This window comes from Elephantulus edwardii, unplaced genomic scaffold (assembly GCF_000299155.1).
Source record: "Elephantulus edwardii isolate Elephantulus edwardi_28Jun2011 unplaced genomic scaffold, EleEdw1.0 scaffold00042, whole genome shotgun sequence".
In the NCBI taxonomy this organism is placed as follows: domain Eukaryota; kingdom Metazoa; phylum Chordata; class Mammalia; order Macroscelidea; family Macroscelididae; genus Elephantulus; species Elephantulus edwardii.
In genome coordinates, this window is record NW_006399792.1 from 17,148,999 (window position 1) to 17,168,875 (window position 19,877).

The 19,877-nt window shown below is 40.0% G+C and overlaps 1 protein-coding gene across 1 annotated transcript in view; it reads right to left on the reverse strand.

Moving 5' to 3' along the window:
* FRAS1 (Fraser syndrome 1) overlaps positions 1 to 19,877 on the reverse strand; it is a 470,336-nt gene that overhangs the window by 249,886 nt on the left and 200,573 nt on the right. The window contains exons 25-27 of the mRNA XM_006885294.1: positions 16,440 to 16,710; positions 11,051 to 11,135; positions 8,739 to 9,065 (exon numbers count right to left, since the gene is read on the reverse strand). Of these exons, the coding sequence (XP_006885356.1) occupies positions 8,739 to 9,065; positions 11,051 to 11,135; positions 16,440 to 16,710 (683 nt within the window). The remainder of the gene's footprint in view (positions 1 to 8,738; positions 9,066 to 11,050; positions 11,136 to 16,439; positions 16,711 to 19,877) is intronic.

A 19,877-nucleotide genomic window follows, 5' to 3' on the forward strand; every position in this document is an offset into this window, starting at 1 on the left:
TAACGCCACGCCTCTCCTCATAGAGCCCCGCCTCTTGGATAATCCGCTCTGCATACAGGTTGAAAAGGTATGGAGACAGGACACATCCCTGACGTACACCCTTCCCAATTTTGAACCATGCAGTGTTGCCCTGCTCTGTTCTCACGACTGCCTCTTAGTCCAAGTATAGGTTTCGCATTAGCACGATTAAATGTTCTGGGATTCCCATTCTTCTTAGAGTCTGCCACAGTGTACAACCTACTCATAGGCACAAGTTTTTGAGGCTGTAAATGCATCGGATGAGATTGGCCATATTTCTCTTGTCGAGTTGCCAAGGGATTCAAAATGCCCTAAAGTACAGCCTCAGTGTTAGCACTATAATTCACAGCAGTCTATGCCACCAGAGCTTCCTTTAATTTTTAAAAAATTAAATGGTCCTTCTAATTCCCTCCATAGAAGCTCCCGTTGCTGTTAGGTGCTGTCGAATAACCCACGGAAACCTTATCTATAATTGAATGAAACTCTGGTCTTACACCAGCCTCACAATTGATATGTTTTAAGCCCACTGCTGGAGTCACCATGTCACTCCACCTCAGGAAGATTTTCCTTCTTTTCTTTAACCTTCTACTTTACTAGACACAAAGTCATTTCTCTGTAATTTTTAGACATTAAAATATGTTAGTGCTTTAAGTGGCCTAAGGTTCTGCATTGTAATCCTGAAGACACACAGTTTGAATCCGCCAGCTGCTCTGTGGGAGAAGGATGGGCAATCTCCTCCCAGTGTTCACTACCTCTCAGAACCCACTGGAAGGTCAGCTATGAGTTAGTTCCAACTCAATGGTACATAACAGTAACAAAGTAAAAATACTCAAGTTGTAAGCCATATCAGGATTCAATCTCCCATCATAGAAAATCTAACAAAATTACAACTTTTCTCTTATAATTAAACATTTGGATATCAATGATAAAGATTTTGGTTCAAATGACAATGGTACTCATTCTATGACTAATATTTAAGATAAAATACTTTTAAAACTATAATAAGTAGGAATATAGTTACATATAATAGCAACCCTAACATCTTAACCTATTATTCTGGAAAAATTACTCTGGATTACTTTTTAAGAGCTCATGCCGCAGTTTTCTAACATAATTTTGCAGAGCACAGTGGATTTTAAGAGAGGTGTTTAGGGGCCTGGTGGTAGACAGAGGATAGAATTCAGATGTCATTACTAAGACGAGGAGAGAGGGAAAGAGAATCGGTGTGGTTTTGTGTTTGTCAATGTGGATGTTAATAAGCCTCAGAAATTTGCCTCTTTGGGTCAGCAGTAATAAAGAAGCTTCTTTCCATATAGATTTCAAATCTATATTTAACACATTGTTCTCATTTTTGTTATGCACCATTGAACAGGCACCAACCCATAGCTGACTCTCCAGTGGGTCTTCAGAAGCTGTTAATTGCATTAGAGGAGACTGCTTTATCCTTCGTCTGTGGAGCAGCTGGTGGATTCAAACCATGTGCCGTCGGGATTGCAGTGCAGTTTCTTACCTCTATGCTACCAGAACTCCTGTTTAACACATATGCTTGTTTAAATGTTAAATGTTCATTGACTTTATCTTCAAACGGGTATACAGATAGATAGGAACTTGGTGGCTTGGTGGTAAGGATTTGTGCTGCCAATTCAAAGGCACATAATTCAATCTACTAGTATCTTCTTGTGTGATCTACGTTGTTGTTAGGTGCTGTTGAGTTCAGTATGATTCACAGAGACTCTATCAATAACAGATCTGAACCTTGTCCTATCCTGTGCCACCTTCAAAAATCTCTGACACACTCAAGGCCCTTGTTATAGTCACTGTGTTAAACCACCCAGTTAAATCTTCTTCTCCTTCACCATCCCTCCGCCTTTCCAAGCATGATGTCCTTCTCCAAGGAACAGCCTCTCCTAGCAACATGTCTAAAGTATGTGAGATGAAACATCATCTTTGCCTCAAAGGAGCATTCTGGCTATACCTTCTCCAAGACATCTATTTGTTCTTTTGGCAGGCCAGAGGTCTCTGAAAACCTGCTGGAGAGTCAGATACAAGTTGGTTCCCACATGACGGTACATGACAGTGATGTTATTTTGTACCCCTGAGTGGAAGCTGACTTACAGCTGACCCTCCAGGAGGTTTTCAGACACTATAAATCCATGAGGGGGAGTTTTTTCCATCTTTCTCTGAGAAGCTAGTGGTTTAGAACTGCCAGACTTTGGGATAATAAGACAACTCCTTCTAACCATCACCATACCCCACATACACATTTTTAATAAATGTTTTTAACTGTATTTATTCTTACTAGTACAGCTTACATGGTACAAAAATGAACCATCTAAGCTGCAGAGAAGGTGAAATCCTGACCCAGGGCAAAACTTAAGTTCTTTTGAAGGCAGACAGGCACTTACTGAGAGAAACAAACATGTTCTCATGCTACTGGTACCTACAGTTCTCATTTCCACCGTTATTACCATACTAACTGTGCCCCTACAAGACAGCCAATGGGAGGTGAGAATTTTTATGAAATTAAGGGAAACGCAGCAAGGCTTTTGGCTGCAAACATGCCTTACCGAGGTCAAAGAGCCAGCGAGGACTCTCAGAGGAGGAATTTTCCATTCAGTTCATAGCATGACACTTGGGGGCTTTTAAATTAAAGCATTATTCAGCTGCAGAAAGCAACTGCTCAAACAACAATGGGTGAGGTCAGAAAGATCATCAGATTTATTGCCAAAGTGGAAAAAAGAGGCAGGATTTCCAAAGGCACTTTAATTAAAGAAAAAGAAAGTAATTCCTCGAAAGCCCAGCAATAGAAGCCCACCAATAAGGACTTTTCCACATCCACATTTCAGCCCTTAGTAGGTGCCAAGCTGCTTTAGAATCACATCTCTAGCAAGCTTGGCTTTGGTAATCCACTCAATTAATGAAAGTCTGTTCAGTAAAGCATTCTTTATTACTTTTTAATATTTTTTTTTTATTTCTTCTGCCTCCTTCGCCCAAGAGAACATGTTACAACATCGGACCTGGCTCTAATTTTTTTTCTTTCTTTCTTTTAGCTGCTTTAAGTCTGGAAAGCAGCAGTTAATTTTTCTCTCCCAGACTAAGGATGAAAACAGAAGTCTGAGAGAAGTGGGTGCAGAATTTGAAAAGCAAGAGTAGGACAGGGTGCTTCTCTATTTTGTTCTAGGAGAACCACCTTGGAGTCAGTAGGCAGAGCCTCCTTCAGTGTTTTTCATATGATGTAAAATGTTTATCTTAAGTCAGGAAATCAAAAGATAAATTGCATTAGGTAACTCTTCTGTCAGAGACCTTTCCAGAGTACTGAGAAGCAACAATGTCAGTCTAGATACTAAGGTGCACCTGATCCAGTCCATGGTCTTCAAAATTACTTACTATGCATCAGATAGCTGGATAATGACTAAGGAGGACGGAAGAACAAAAGATGTCTTTGAGTTGTGGTGCTGGAGAAGGGTCTTGGATATACCATGGACTGCCAAGTAAACAAACAGGTCTGTCTTGGAGAGAGTGAAACCAAGTTTCTCCTTGGAGGCTAGGATTTTTAAGCTCCATCTTATATATTTTGGGCATGTGGCCAGGAGGGACCAATCATTGGAGAAGGACATCATGCTCAGAAGCGTGGAGGGACAGCACAGGAGAGGAAGACTCCAGATGAGATGTATTGATTGAGTAACTGGGGCAATGGGGGTAGGTGTGTCAGAATCCGTGAGAACAGCTCAGGACAGGACAGGCTTCAGGGCTGCTGTACATAAGGTTGCAGATGACACGACAGCACATAACAACAACTGGCCTATGGTGATGTACCTCACTCAAGAAAAGAGTATGGCCAGGTTCTCCTGTCACAAAATTCTTTCTTCTATCTCTTCCTCCTTTATTGTTCCTTTTCTCTTCCTACGAGATTGAACATTATCAGGATAATCTGGACCTATATTCAGCAGGAAGTAGATGGTAACACCTTGGTCATTAAGTTTAAGCCACCAGCAGCCAGAAATCAACTTCACTCTATATTTCAACTGTTGATAACTTCAGAAAAAAGACTTGTATGCTACGTATTTAGGGCTAGGCTGGTGGCCTAAGTGGGAAAGATCTGTGCTGACAACTCAGAGGCAGATGGTTTGAATCTACCACCTGCTCCACAGGAGCAAGATGGACAATCTCCTTTTCTGCAATATACAGCCTCTGAAAACTCACTGGCAGGTCAGCTATGAGTTAGTTCTGACTTGACAGCATATATTGATTATAAAATGCTATACCTTAAGAAATAGCTACTAGAATACAATCAATCATGTCTACCTACACATCCACACTGGAAGTCATAACGATTGAGGCAATTCTGCCTTCCTTGTCACCAGTACAGATTTAGGATTATAAAAAGCTTCATTTATAACAACCTGTAGTGAGTCTGGTGAGAACATTTTAGAAGGTTTGAGACTCAGCATGTTTGGACGGGACACTGAGCAAGTCTCTAAATTATTCTATCTCTATATTCTGTCTATGGTTGTTGGGTACTCTCAAGTTGGAACTGACCCTCCAGTGAGTTTTTGGAGGCAGTAAAGGAAATTGTCGATCAGAGCTGCTGATGGATATGAACCATATACCTTTGAATTGGCAGTGCAATTCCTAACCACTAAGCCCACTATTCTGTCTCTTAAGAATGTGAAATATATAAGCAAAACAAATATGAGACAATGAAAGAAATCTTCAGGAATAAGTGCAGTGAGTCATGATACATGTCAGTTCAAATAATAACCTTAGCACAAAATATCTTCATGAAGAGGTCCATTTTAAGCTTCTCTATGCATCGGCTTTCTTTCAATGGAAAACTGGAGACGACTGTAGTAGAAAGTTAGAGTGATTGGGGGTATCAGGTGGGATAATTAATATCAAGTTATCATTTCATTCACATCTATTGTTTGTTACTGTTTGCCATCAACTTAGAACTGACATCAGGTTTTAAAAGAGTAAATTCCAAGAGAGGAGATAGACCATCAATTAATGTTAAAAACACAACAAAATAAAGATATCCACTTAGAGGATTTCCTTTTAAAAAAGTAAAGTCATATCACCTCTATTCTAATTTTATTCAAAATATCATAAAGATCAGTGGATTAATACATATAACAAAAAGTACTTTGAGTTCTCAATAGGTAAAGTAGTATGCATTTAAAAATAGTATTACTTTTATAGTAGCAAATTTACTTTTTTAAAACATTTTAATTTTTTGTTCTTGAGAATATATATATACAGTAAAACTTACAACAATTCAATACATTTTCAGATGCACAATTTCGAATGACTGCATTTTCTGTATTGTGCAATCACTCTCATTCTCCATTTTTAACTTGTTTCTCCCTCATTAACATAACCCAATGCTTGGTAAGGTTCCTAATATAATTTTTCAATTTTCAATTTTATCACAAATTGACAGTTCTTAAAAGAGCATAAAATACTGTTTGGCTTCAAGAAGACTTTAGGGATATTTCTGGTTTAAGATGCAAAGACTACCTCAGAGCAATAGTTTCAGAGTGTCATTCAACCCTCCACTGCTGCTGCTGTTTTCTGTTGAGTCAGAACTGCTGGTACCAAGAGTATTTATTAATTGTGGATCCAAGTAAGATAAAGTTGTTGACAGTTTCAGTCTTGCTTTTCATCTTTGTCCAGTGGTAAGAATCTTTGTTTTTTCGACATTGAGATGTAATCCATATTGAAGCCTGCATTTTTTTCTAAAATTTCCATTCATTCACTGTTGCACTTTTCTCCCTGCCCACCCCCCACCCCGATTGTTTTTCTCTTTGAAAAGTAAAAGAAAAATTCTTTCATTGTTATACAGAAGGCTGCATTTCTTGATCTCCTGCAATAAGTGCTTCAAGTCCTTCTCCCTTTAAGCAAGCAAGGTTGTGTCAATTGACATCAGTATTCCTGTATAATTTGGAGAGGTCTCTGACTACAGGCTTTGCTAGTCAAATATGTATCCTGATTGCTGGTAACAAGTGTATTGATGATTGAGGATTCAAGTAAGATGATGACAGTCTCAGTCCTTTATCTGTTCATCGTGATGTTACCTATCAGTCCAGTGGAAAGAATTTTTGTCTTCTTGACATTGGGATGCTGTCCACACTGAAGCTGAGTGTTTAACCCTCTGCAGCAAATGATTCAAGTTCTCTTCATTTTCAGCAAGTGAAGTTGTATCATGTGCATAACAATGGTTACTGATGAGTCTTGCACTAATCCTGATGCCACATTTTTCTTCACAGAGTTCAGCTTCTCAAATAGTTTGCTCAGCATATAGATTAAGTAGGTATGGAGAAAGGATATAACCCTGAAGCACACCTTTTAAACCAGTCAATGCTCCCTTGCTCTGTTCACACAACAGCTCTTTGGCCTTGGTCACCTAGAAGGGAAGTAAAAAAAACTATAGGGAAGAGAGAGATGGGATAGGGATGGAGGAGGACCAAATGTAAGCATCTTTTTTTGCAAATCATCATAAATGTGTACATGAAACAACAATTAAGTGGCCACTGCACTGTTTCTGACAAATTGGAACCTCATATATTTTGCACAAGAGAGCTGTGCTATGCAGAGCTTTCATGCCTATGACCTGTCAGAAATAGATTATACATGGCCAATGTCATGAGGAACAAGGATTCCCAAGTTCTGTGCTTTTTTATGAATTAAAATGCTATTTTCATTTGCTTTGACTTTTTGTTATGTTTTACTAGTCAAAGCCATTGAAAATTCTAGAAAGGTCCCTTCAGCATTGGTCCCTTCCACACAAAACTGTTGTGCAACACACTTCACGGGGCTCTGAACACGAAGATAAAAACCATGAAAGGAAAGGCTGTTATTAGTATACTGCTCATGTACCAAAATCCTATAACAACTTTTGGAAAGAAACCAAGAAGGAAGAAAAGAAAACTTTTGGAGTCTGTCTAGACTTCATCTCTTCAGAACTAAGCCATGTCTCCCAGGGCGACTGCAAGAGGGTGATAATTAGGATTAGCTAGAAGGTGGCTATCTGCCAATTCTATCTCATAATCAGCCTTCAGTTACTCTCATCTATCTCATGCCACCATCACTGTTTTCAGCACCACCTGAAAATAATGAGACGAGAGCCTGAGAAACCAGCTAGCTGATCATATTAGATTCAGCTGTTCACCTTCACCTTGATCAATTGCAAATTTTGAGTGACTGTTGGGTGTGAAAGTGACAAGTGATTTCTAACTGTTTTCAGCAAATCAATCTCTCCCACTAATCATTAGTGACACCTCAGTAGGTACCACTATTTGGAATGAAAAGTTCAAAAACATTTTGAGTTTCCCAATCTACGCTGAAGGGGAAAAAAATCTCATTCTTGCTACAACTGAGAAAAGGACTTCTAGTAAACTATCAACAAGTAATGGTTTTGGAAGTGTTTTTCAATAGGTGTCTTTGGTCTAGCATAGGTCAGTTCAGAATGTCACAAAGTGTGATACCTATATCACTGATTGTGTTCAAGAGCATTTTATGCAGTGCATCGAGGAATGGGAGAACTTTGAAAATGGTTATGTATTAATTTTCATTTTTTAGAAAAAAGGATAATTCCTCATTAAACTTATTACTTCAAAGTATTGCTTATGACACAATAAAAAGTAAGCTAGTTTTAAGAAAAAATAATAGTTAATAATAATAAAGGTGCACACAGGTATGGCAGAAACATCTAAAGGTGGCCCAAGAATGACACAGGATGGGTTAGCAGTTCTCTTTACTAAGCCAAGGACTCTTAACAGTTACTAGAAGTTTCTTTACACTTCATTTGGCTAGCAGAATCTCTGAACATGTTGTCTCAGATTCTTTAAGATTACCTGATCTTGAGCTTTCCATTTCATGAGCTCAGAGGGCAGAGAAGCACAGGGACGTCCATGATTCTTATCATCGTGCTCAGGCAGGAGATAAGAATCAGCAGATAATGATGTAGTAACTCCACAAAGAAATTACAGTTTCCAATTTTTTACAGAACATGGAGATAGGACTTTCAGATCAAGGGTGAGCAAAATCGATTATGCCCTCTGAGATGGAGAAATGCCACCCTTTTAGTTAGCGGTTGACTACAAATCGCTTGCACCACCCAGGTTCCAGAATAAGTGAACAACTCATAATTTAATTTTATCAGTATGGAAAAAATATCATCAATATGAAACTTCACATTTAGATGTAAGAAAACTGTTGTTGCTGATTGCCTTCAAGTCAAGAACGATTCATAGCGACCCTATGAACAAAAGGCCTGAAGCCCCTCTACAGCTATGGACATTTATCAAAGTTCATAGAGTTTCTGGAGGCATGTTATTTAGGAAGTAGATGCCACTCCTGCCTCCAAACTTGTCATAGAATGTTACTGGTTGAGTCGCCTGGGATGCATAGCGACCCTATGCTTTTCCGTCCTGAGCCAGTCTCACTAACTCTGACACACTAACTTCCGTTGTCCCAGATACTGTGTCAATCTATCTCTTCCACGGTCTCTCTCTCCTCTGCTGTCTGTCCACCTGTCCGAGCATGATGTCCTTCTCTAAGGACTGATCTCTCCTGGCCACATACCCAAAGTAAGTGAGGCAGAGCTTCAAAAGCCTAGCCTCCAGGGAAAGACTTGGTTTTACTCTCTCCAAGACAGACCTATTTGTTTTCTTGGCAGTCCATGGTATGTTCAAGACTGTAGGTGTGGCAATAACACCTACCTTGGGTACAGTCTTCACACGGAGCAGTATATTTCGGAAGGAGTGTCCATCATTGGCCTGCAGGACCGCAACATCGTCTTTGCTATCTGAGCCATCATGAGTATAATGGAGAAGGCCTCTAGAGAGCTCATCCAGCCGGAACTGATAGATAGGGGCTGCAGGAACCGGTAGCATTTGGAGCAACTTTCCATGAAGTGGAGGATCCAGCACTTCGACTACCACATCCTGTGGGTTGTCATCATCTCGGATGTCAAGTAGCTGCGTGGTGATGCTTCTACTTTCCCCTCTGCTAACGTGGAGAACTTCATTTCTTAGCACATAGGGCGCCTGTGGAGTTGAAGGGAAGGTGTGAGAGGGAAGTCTTTCAACTGAAAAAGAACATGTGGGTCAATGGACTTGGTCTTAGGCATGTATCACACCGCTGGTATTTCTACGGTCCTGAAAAGTGTCAAACTGCTCCATAAAGGATTTGTTAAGAGGTGTGGTCAGTGTGATCATGGAAACAATTATGGTTACTTTACATCCCTAGGTTCTGAAGACCCCAAGACCATGGTATGACTATTAGGCCATTGACCAGAACAGCTTATTTCTAAATGTCTAATTTCTTTGCTTTCTTGGTTTATACTAAATCCACTGGTAGGAGAATGTCCAAGGTTTGTTGTAACTGATGTCAACTTAGTGTCACAGAATCCAATCAGTTCTGCAGCCCAGAAAGACTCAAAAGAGTTGGTTAGACGCATGTATTTGGAATCTGGCATTTCACTCGAGGCCATGTTGCTGTATGCTAACTTGGGTAAAACATTTCTGCATTCTGAATTTATGCTATTTCTAGCATCTCGCAGTAATTTTGTCAAACTCTTTCATCCAGATCTAGATAGGGCTCAACCTCAGCTGAGGTTGTAAAGCCTGAAAAAATTACAGTCTGAGTAAGTAAGGCAACCACCTGGCTAATTAATGCTGTACTTTTAACATAACAAAATTTAATATGCTTTTGTTAAGGGTTGTCAGATTTCTCCCTGCCAACTTAAATAAGGGGATTACATGTGGTTTTTTTTCACAAAGATAAAAGCTAATGAACCACCACCACCACCACCACAACAACAATGTAATAACAACAACAACAAAAAAATCAAGACTAGAAAGAAAACATTATCTTAAGTATTTTAAGTCATTTGAAGTTGAACCATATGGAACTCTATCAGCACAATCTTTTCTTTCATCCAAATTACTTTCTTCTAAAACTATCTAAGTACCTTCCTGGCCTCCTGAAAAATATAATATCCCTTTCTGTCTAACTAAGGCTACATTATAATAATCACATAATGGGATTGTTGTTGTTGTTATTGTTATGTGCCGTCGAGTTGCTTGCGACTCATAGCAACCCTATGTACAACAGCCCTAAACTCTGCTCTGTCCTGTGCCAATCGCACTGTCATAATGGGATACTAGGTGATAACTGCTCTTTAGGATTCCTGAGTGAGAATACTGAAGGTGTGATGCTAAATATACAAATGAACGGGTCCTCAAATTCTGGAAGAGAGAAAAGATCCCAGGTAACATCAAATCCATACACAGAAAACACTAAATCCATTTACATGCGAAAATCCCAGGGAAACTCAAGAGGACACTGAAATGTTGCAAAAACGTAAAGGAATAAAATGAAGATAAATGTGCTTCTAAAACACCAATTTTTAAAAGTTAAAATTTAAAAAAATTTATATAACCAATAAGAAGGTACCACTGTTATCTACTTAAGGAGGAACGATATATTGCATTGGGAAATCCTCTTGGCAAAGATCCCTTTCTAGTGCTAAAAAGAAAGCGTAACTTTGAAGATATGTCTCAGCCAAGTCACGATTATTTTCAATGGGCTCAAATGGATGCAAAGGAGGAACAAATGAGGAAATGAGGTAGACCAGAGATGAGTTGATGCCTTTGAGTCATGGTGTTTCTCTTACAGTCATGTGCTCTCAGCCCAAGTATGACTCTTAGTTGTTTTGTAGCAGTGTTATCACTGGCAAGCTATTTAATCCTTTTGTGATTGAAAAATAGCATCAGCTTCATTGAGTCAACATGACATTTAAATGAGTTATTCATATGAAACACTTAGGAGAATACAATAGAAATAATCAGCAATTCTTTATACTAATATTCTCTGAAAGTACTGAAAAGTCATTACAGGGTCTTTCCTTCAAGAAATGAAGTATGATTAATACAGCTCAATAATTTCTGCAGGAAGTACAAGAAACCTAGGGTTGTCCCTGAGCATTAGTAAGCATGTGAAGTTACTAATGGCTTGCCATTTTCATTACCTGTGTTGAAAATGCTTGTATGTTGATCAGCTGTGGCTCAGAGAAGAACTGCTGGTCACTAATTTTCAGGGAGAAGTAACCTTTCCTGAAAGAAATTCCCAAGAAAGGAGTCAGAAAGTAAAATTATTAAGTCAATATTAAGAAACAACAAATAGAAAATATTTTCAAGTTATATATATGCAAGAATTTAGATCAAAATACTGTAGTATTATTCATTCCATAAATTAATAGTCTCAGGAAATTTAAGCATAGTGAGACACTGGTAAAAATAGTGCACATTTCTACACCCCTTTTAATATGATAATTATGTTACATTTAGTTTCCTGTTTTTCTAAAATTCATTATATAAAATGTTGAACTATAAGTTGCTGGGTTGTGAGAGGTTAGTAACACACTCTAGGCTAAATGGGTAAGCAAGAGAAGAGAAAGGAACTTTTAGAGTCTGACAAAATTCATAATGATTGCCTTTCCTTCAAATGCCTATCCAGGTGTGTGGACTCTGAGTAGCATTGTTTACAATATCTGTATTATGTGACTCCATCTATTTCACCCCCACTGTGGACTGGACTAGGGAATGACAGTTGATTCTCTTCTCATGGAATCTGGACCTGACCTCAGGGCCAATAGTCAGTTTTTCCATTTGACTGTAGGGAAACCTAGTCTATCAAGCAGATGAGAATATGGCACAAGCCACTGAGCAAGAGAGAAATGAATGAAACTTATGAACAAAGAGATACAGAAAGGAGAGAAAAAGAGCTCACTCCTGGATGCTTCCTGTTGCTAACTCTCCCTTCCAGGTTTGACCACGAGCCAACTGCCCTTAAAGTCTTTGAGGTCTGAGCCACCTTTCCAGCGTTACAACAAGCTTTACTATTTTGCCTCATCTAGTTCAACCTGGCTTCCAGTACTTTGCAACCAAAGAGTCTTAATTAAAAGAGAATCAAATGATGTTTATATTATGCTCTTATTGCCTTTGAAAGTGTGTTGTTCCAGCAGCTTCAGAGACCAACAGACAAAAAGTAGGAGCTCTCCACCTCTAAAATGGAACCAAATACAGAACTCATTGCTAGCCGGTAAGGCATGTGATTAAAACATTATGGGAGTTCTAAAAAAAAAAAAATTCTAGTCTACCTTAAGGGAAATTGTTTAAAACATTGTTTAAAAGATATTCTTGAAAGTAGCTACGTGGAAAAATGTGGATTATTCACAAAAGTGGCATGGTTATAAATAAGAGACAAAACATAATATATTGCATAATTCCCATTCTAGAAAAGGCAAAATAATAAGGGCAAAAATCACATGAGTGGTTGCTAGCACAGAGGGTGGTGAATTGACTTTTAAATGATACAAGGGGATTTTCTCAGAATGATGAGATTATTCTCGATATGCATTCACCATGTGTGTTAGTCAAAACTCAAAGACCTGCACAATTTAAAATGGTGGGTTTTGTTGAAGGCAAATTATATTTTTAACAGACCTAAGTTTTTTTTTAAAAATTCTTCTCTTCTCTTACATTCTATTCATCCTCTCGTTTCAACCCTTTTAAATTTTGTCCTTCCCTATCTCTTCCTCCAGGCTTCAAGAGAATGTAACTGGTGGGAGCAACAGGAGGAGAAAAGAAGTGGTGATTACTCCCAACCTACTGAGGGAAAATGATTTTTGTGGGCAGGGGAGTTCCAATAACTGCTTCAACATCCGACCAATGTCAGAGTAGGATGATCACGTCAACCCCATTACTGGTTATATTTTCCTCCAAGGAGCATTTCAATTCCAAGAAATCAGTTCTAAAGTATTACAAATCTAAAAAAAAATAATTAGCACTGTATTCATGGGGTGAGGAAAGCAATACAAACCTGTGTGGCAGGCTGCCCTTTGTTTTTCTTTCTTTCAGAGACTTACACAATCTCTTTTGCCCCTATGATTTTCTGCCAAATTTATCTTACTATTACTTCCTGTCAATTTTTATTTGTTCCATTTTTAAAACTCTAATAATGCATCAGAGAGCTGGACAATGACTAGGGATGATGGAAGGAGAGAAGATGCCTTTGAACTGTGGTGTTGGAGAAGAGTTTTAAATATACCATGGACTAGGAGAACAAACAAGTTCATCCTGGATAGGGTGAAACCAGGCTGATCCTTGGAGGCAAGGATTCTGAAGCTTCATCTGACATATTTGGGACATACAGCAAGGCACGATCAGTCCTTGGAGAGAGATGTCATGCTTGGGAAGGTGGAGGGACAGCGCAAGAGAGGAAGACCCTGGATGAGATGGATTGATTCAGTCATTGGGGTAGTGGGGATAAGTGTGTCAGAGACAATAAGACCCGCAAGGGATAGCGCAGGGTACAGGGCTGTTGTACATAGGGTCATTATGAGTTGCAAGTGACTCAACAACACATAACAACAACAACTAGACGTAAAAAATACAGTTATGGGACAAATACATGATACCAAAATAATTTCCTGACCACAGTTATACACAGTTTGTCCCTAATAAAAGTACAAAGTAAAGATTTTCAGAAATAGATGCTAACAGGTAAAAAGCCAGTTGTCACAAGTCAATTGTGGTTTATTCCAACCCCACGTGTGCCACAGGCGGAACTGTGTTCCACAGGGTGTTCTCAGAGCTGATTTTTAGGGACTGTATCACCAGAGATTTCTTCTGCAGTGCCTCTCGGTGGACTTGAACATCCAACCTTTTAGTTAGCAGCTTAACACATTAACCATGTACACTATGCAGGGGCTCCAATGAGAGATTAAAAAGGTTAAATAGATGCAAGGGTAAACACTCATGCACTGATTAGTTAAGGTGCTTTATATGTTGACAAATAATTTCAAGACAGTGTTAAGACAGAAATGTGAATATAGGGTGTATATACACACCCTCACAGACAACACAAGGGAGTTCTGGTGGCCTAGTGGCAAGTCCCCCAGCTGCTCTGCGGGAGAAGGATGGGCAATCTCCTCCTGTGTGATTAACCACCTCTGAAAACCCACAGGAGGGTCAGCTATGGGTTGGTTCCAATTTATGGTATACAACAACTTCACCAACATATGCAACACAAGCACTTAAGAACTACACTTGCAATAGAATGAATGAAGAACATGTGGCATGAATTAGAAGAGTAATTCTGAGTCATGAAACAGTAGAGCTGTAAGCTGCATCTCTGTTGCTATATCTAAGAAATGATACTTTGCTCCTTTAGGATGCAAGCATATTAATTTTTCCTAGTATTATTAAAGAGACAGAAATCACAGAAAAAAAAAACGAATGGGCAGTAGAGTCTGAGAACCTTGGGCTAGAGTCCTAACTCTGCACTCATTGGTCGTGAGGTCTTGGTTAAGATTATTTGTATTTGCAAGGCACTGGATCCCTAATTTGTAGATTTGCTAAGAAGCTGCAAATACAATCGCAAAGGCATGCGGTTCAAATCTACCAGCTGCTCTAGAAGAAGGATGTGTTCTCTTCTCCTGTGCTATTAACTGCCTGTGAAAAGCCGCTGGAGGGCAGGCTATGGGTCAGTTCCAACTTGAGGGCACAACAAGAAGAACATACATAATGCAAGCAGAGTGCCTAACACAATGCCTAGCTCAGAGTGAGCCAGCTAGTGCTAAGTCAATCTCAACTCATGACAGCCTTGCGAGTGGCAGAGCAGAAATGGCTCCACAGGGTTTTCAACAGATGGTTTTCCAGAAGCAGATTGCCAGGCTTGTCTTCTGAGGTGTCTCCAGGTAAACGAAACGTCCAATTACTAAGTAGTAATGCAGATCCCTAATTGTTTCTACTACCTTGGGACAACAACTGATAAACAGCACTCAATAAATATTAGTGCGGCTTATCAGGGTGGATGGTGAAGAGATTGAGCTTGTTCACAGCTTTAGTTTGCTTGGCTCCACAGTCAACACTCCTGACACCAGTAGCCAGGAAATTAAAAGGCGCATTGCCATGGGAAAGTCTGCTGTTAGGGACCTCTCCAAAGTACTGAAGAGTAATGGTGTCTCTCTGGAGACTAAGGTGCATCTGATACAGTCCATGGTCTTTGCAATCACTTGTTATGCATCAGAGAGTTGGACAATGACCAAGGAGGATAGAAAGAGAATTGATGCCTTTGAGCTGTGGTGCTGGAGAAGAGTATTGAGAGTACCATGGACTGCTAGGAAAACAAACAGATTCGTCCTGGAAAGGGTTAAACTGGGTGGCTCCTTGGAGGCAAGGATTCTGAGGCTGCATCTAACACACTTTGGACATGCTGTGAGGAGAGACCGGTCCTTGGAGAAGGACATCATGGGAGGGTGGAGGGACAGTGTAGGAGAGGAAGGCCCTCTCTGAGGTGGATTGATTCAGTGACTGGGGTAATTGGGATGGGAGTGTCAGAGACAGTGCTATTGGCACAGGACAGAGCAGAGTTTAGGGCTGTTGTACATAGGGTCGCTATGAGTCGCAAGCGACTTGAAGGCACATAACAACAACAACGACAACATCATATTATACCATCTTTTAATATGACTGATATCATCAGTACTGAAGAAATAGTTGATTTAGGAATCGTAGTAACAATAGTATCTGTTTTCTCTCCTATTATCTCCAGGCTCAAACATAAAACAATAAAAAACAACTGAGATTTGGTGTTGACAGTAGGAAGTACTTATTTATCTCTATCACTGCTTTTTGGGTCCAGTCCCTTGTAATGCTGATTTATTTAAACTAATGAAGCAGAACAAGGTGAAGGATAATCCAAGAGGCTAATCTTTGGGGCACATTCTTTGATTTACGTTGAGCACATTTACTCTGCTAATAACATGGGCTATATTTGCTTGGGTTGGTGTTAACATTCAATTCCATTCCTGAAATATATGTCAGCTGGGGTGGGGAAGACAGCCAGAAGTGTGCTAAGCATCAGAAGAACACTGAATCTGGCCTAAAAATGAACCACAATTCATCTGACAGAGTGAACTGTGACTCCCCGCTTCCTAACTCTTAGCTTCTAAGGTACTCTACATTCCTTGAAAAGCCTGTGCTCCATCCTCAACTCCTCCCTCCCACCCCCAACCCTCAGTATGCTGCCCAAATGTTGAAATGGCAGCAGCTGCAGCATTTGGGTCTATAAATGGTTCTGTTTCTGCTGGGCCCCCAAAATGAGTAATTGTACCAGGAACTTTCTGTCGCATCAGAGAATTACCCATAATTATGTGATAAAATGAAAAAGCCTCAAACAGAGGCACACTCTCAGAGCAATTACAGCAAAATGATGACAGGCAGGTGAAAGCTGTTTGGTGCTTGTGGAGGATCGATCTTACCCCAAAGAGAAGGGATTGCTACAGAGAGAGAGCGAGCAAGCTTGTGTGGGGCTGGCAAAGAAGTGACAGAAAGCAGGGAACACAAAGTCACCTGGGTTTTTCTTTACTGTGCACAAATCGTACTTTCTTCTCTTTCACATCATTCCAGCTAAAATGACCAGCTTTGTCCAGCTGCACCTCTTTTCCATTTCTTGAAAGTACCAGCCAGCCATTGGTGGGAGCGTTCACTACATGGAACAGGAGGTCTTCAACCCGGCCATCCTGGTCTTGGACATTCAAGAAGGAAAAATCCAACGGCTTCATTGAACCAATTTCAAGGGTGAGGGAACCATTCACATAAAGACTAGGAGTCTGTATTTTGCCTGTAAAACATTTGAATTAAAGAGTCAGGTTTGGCATAGTTACTAATAAGTTGTTTTAAGAACTAAGCTTATAATGTATATTCAGAACTGTTGTTGCTATTATGTGTCATCAAGTTACTTGTGAATTGTAGCAATCCTATGTACAACAGGTCTGAAGCCTGCTCTATCCTGAGCCAATTTTATTGTCTCTAACACACCTACCCCTATTACTCCAGTCACTGAATCAATCCATCTCATCGAGGGTCTTCCTCTCCAGCCCTGACCCTCCACCCTCCCAAGCATGACGTCCCTCTCCAAGGACTGGTCCCTCCTTGCAACATGACCCAAATATATCAGATGAAGCTTCAGAGTCCTTGCCTCCAAGGAGAAGCCTGGCTTCACCCTCTCTAGGATGAACTTGTTTGTCCTCCTAGCAGTCCATGGTATATTCAATATTCTTCTCCAGCACCACAGCTCAAAAGCATCAATTCTCCTTCTACCATAAGTCATTGTCCAGCTTTCTGATACATAGCAAGTAATTGTAGCAAAGATCATGACCTTGATCAGGCCCACCTTAGTCTTCAGACTGGTATTGTTGCTCTTTAGTACTCTGGAAAGGTCCCTGACAGCAGACTTTGCTAATGCAATTTGTCTTTTGATTTCCTGGCTGTTGGTACCAAGAGTGTTGATTGTGGAGCCAAGCAAACTGAAGCTGTTAAAAATCTCAATCTCTTCACTCTCTATCATTGATGCTTCCAATTGGCCCAGTGGTGAGAATCTTTGGTTTCTTAATGTTGAGCTTCAATCCATATTTAACGCTGCAATATTTGACCTTCTGCAGCAAATGAGTCAGGCCCTTCTCCATTTTGGCAAGCAAGGTTGTGCCAACTACATAACACAGGCCTTCTAGCTACCTCATATCTTAAGCTTCCTTCTAACACAAGTGGCTTAGATGTATATAGGAATGACTTGCAAGATGTTTCACTGGAGAATTAGTTGCTAATATTCCCTTCTTTATAAGCTGGTCAGGATGGTTTCAGAATGCCAAATTGGAGGGGGAATTGCTCTCCTATAAGATTACTCTAATGAAAATAGAATTCATTTTCACAAGTTGACTTGTATTATTTCTCAAGAGGAGTAAGCTGGCTCTGCAGTACTTGAAGTTTCCAGATGGATCCCAATAAAATAAACCCAAGATATTTCTTCCTGTGGGGAAGATTTAATAACTTTAGAGGTCAGAAATAGAGAGTTAGAAACTATAAGTGACTATGAATGTTAAAATTGTCTCCTGGTATTGATGAAGGACATACAAAAATTCAAAAGGTAAGGGAGCTCTTGTGGCCTCGTGGTAAGAAGCTGTACTGCAATCCTGAAGGCTCACAGTTTGAATCCACCAGCTGCTCTACAGACAAAGGATGGCCAGTCTCCTTTCGTGTGATTAACTGCCTCTGAAAACCCAGAGGTTCAGCTATGAGTTGGTTCTGAATCAACAGTTCTTTTTGTTGTTGTTAAATGCCATTGAGTCGTAGGCGACTCAGAGACCCTATGAAATGTCTTCATTTCTCTAAGTTCATGGAGTTTCCAGAGGCAAGCTATTTCAGAAGTGGATGCCACTCCTGCTTCCAAGCTTATTTTAATCGGGGAGCTCCACTAAACACTGTCCACCACGGGTAACCATTATCACATTTGGCATATCAGGATCACAGTATTTAGCATCAGTGTAACCATGAGTTGCCTCTGTAGCAAATTGACAGAGCAGTGCTATATGACCTAGGAGAATGTTTGATCAAAAACAATTAAAAGCAGGCCTGAGGGACACAGATTAAAATCACCCACCTTTGGCTTGGTGATTTTAGCTTCACTTTCTGTCCATTAGGCCAACTGAACTCTTTCTATGTCGTACTCAACAAAAATAAGCATAGCTTAACTTTTGACTCTTGGCACCAGCAGTCAGGAAATCAAAAGACAAACTGCATTAGGGAAGTCTGCTGTCAGGACCTGTCAGGAACCTCTCTAAAAGAGGTCTTGCTAAAGAGCAATGATGCCAGTATAGAGACTAAGGTGTTCCTGATACAAGTTATATGGTCTTTGCAATTACTTGCTATGCATAAGAGAGCTAGACAATGACTAAGGATGACAGAAGAATTTATGCCTTTGAATTGTGGTGCTGGAAAAGAGTATTCTACATACTGTGGACCACCAAGAGAGCAAAACAAGTTTGCCTTTGAGAGGGCGAAAACAAGTTTCTCTTTGGAGGCTAGGATTTTGAACTTCTGACCCACCTACTATGGGCGTTGCCAGGGGGAACAGTCACTGGAGAAGGACATCATGCTTGGAAGGATGGAGGGACAACACAGGAAAGGAAGACCCTGAATGAGATGGATTGACACAATAACCAAAGTAAAGTGGGTAAGTGTGTTAGAGTCAGTGAAACTGGCTCAAGATAGGGCAGGATTCAGAGCTATTGTGCATTGCGTTGCAGGCGACTAGATGCCACATCAGAACAATGATGATAGCTCAGCAATAATGTTAACTCCCAAGTTTCATTTATTTATAATAGTTTTGAGGGTCAAAGTTAATACTGAATTAAAACTCATTTTTCCTTGTTCTTTAAGTCAATATGTCTGTTAATGTGTTGGCAGAAATTTCCTCTATTACCACATTTGTGATGCAAATCTGAATAGTTTGAAGTTTTTCACTTTAAACATATAAACATAATGGGGAAGGCCCTCACCCTCTAAATTATAATCTCTACAGTGTGCAGGCAGAATGCAATAGTATATTCTGGCATAATTAGCTCTGTAAACTTACATAAATTTGTTGCTGTTGTTAAGTACCACTGAATTGGAACTGACCCATAGTTGACCTTTCAATCCGTTCTGAGAGGCAGTTAATTGCACGGGAGGAGACTGGCCAACTTTTACTTGTTAAGCTATTGGTAGATTTGAACCACGTGCCTTTGGATTGCAGTGCAGCTTCTTACTAGTAGGCCATGAGAGGCCCCTATATAGGAAAAGGAATTCTTTCTATCTGTCTATCTATCTCCAATCAATCAATCAGTCATCTATGTGTGTGTCTATGCATGCATATTTTTCTACAGCATGACTGTGGTTCAGGAGCATAGCTTAATTTTATGCCAAATGTATGACCTGATGGCTGGGACTCTGAAAGCACAGATAGCTCCTTTG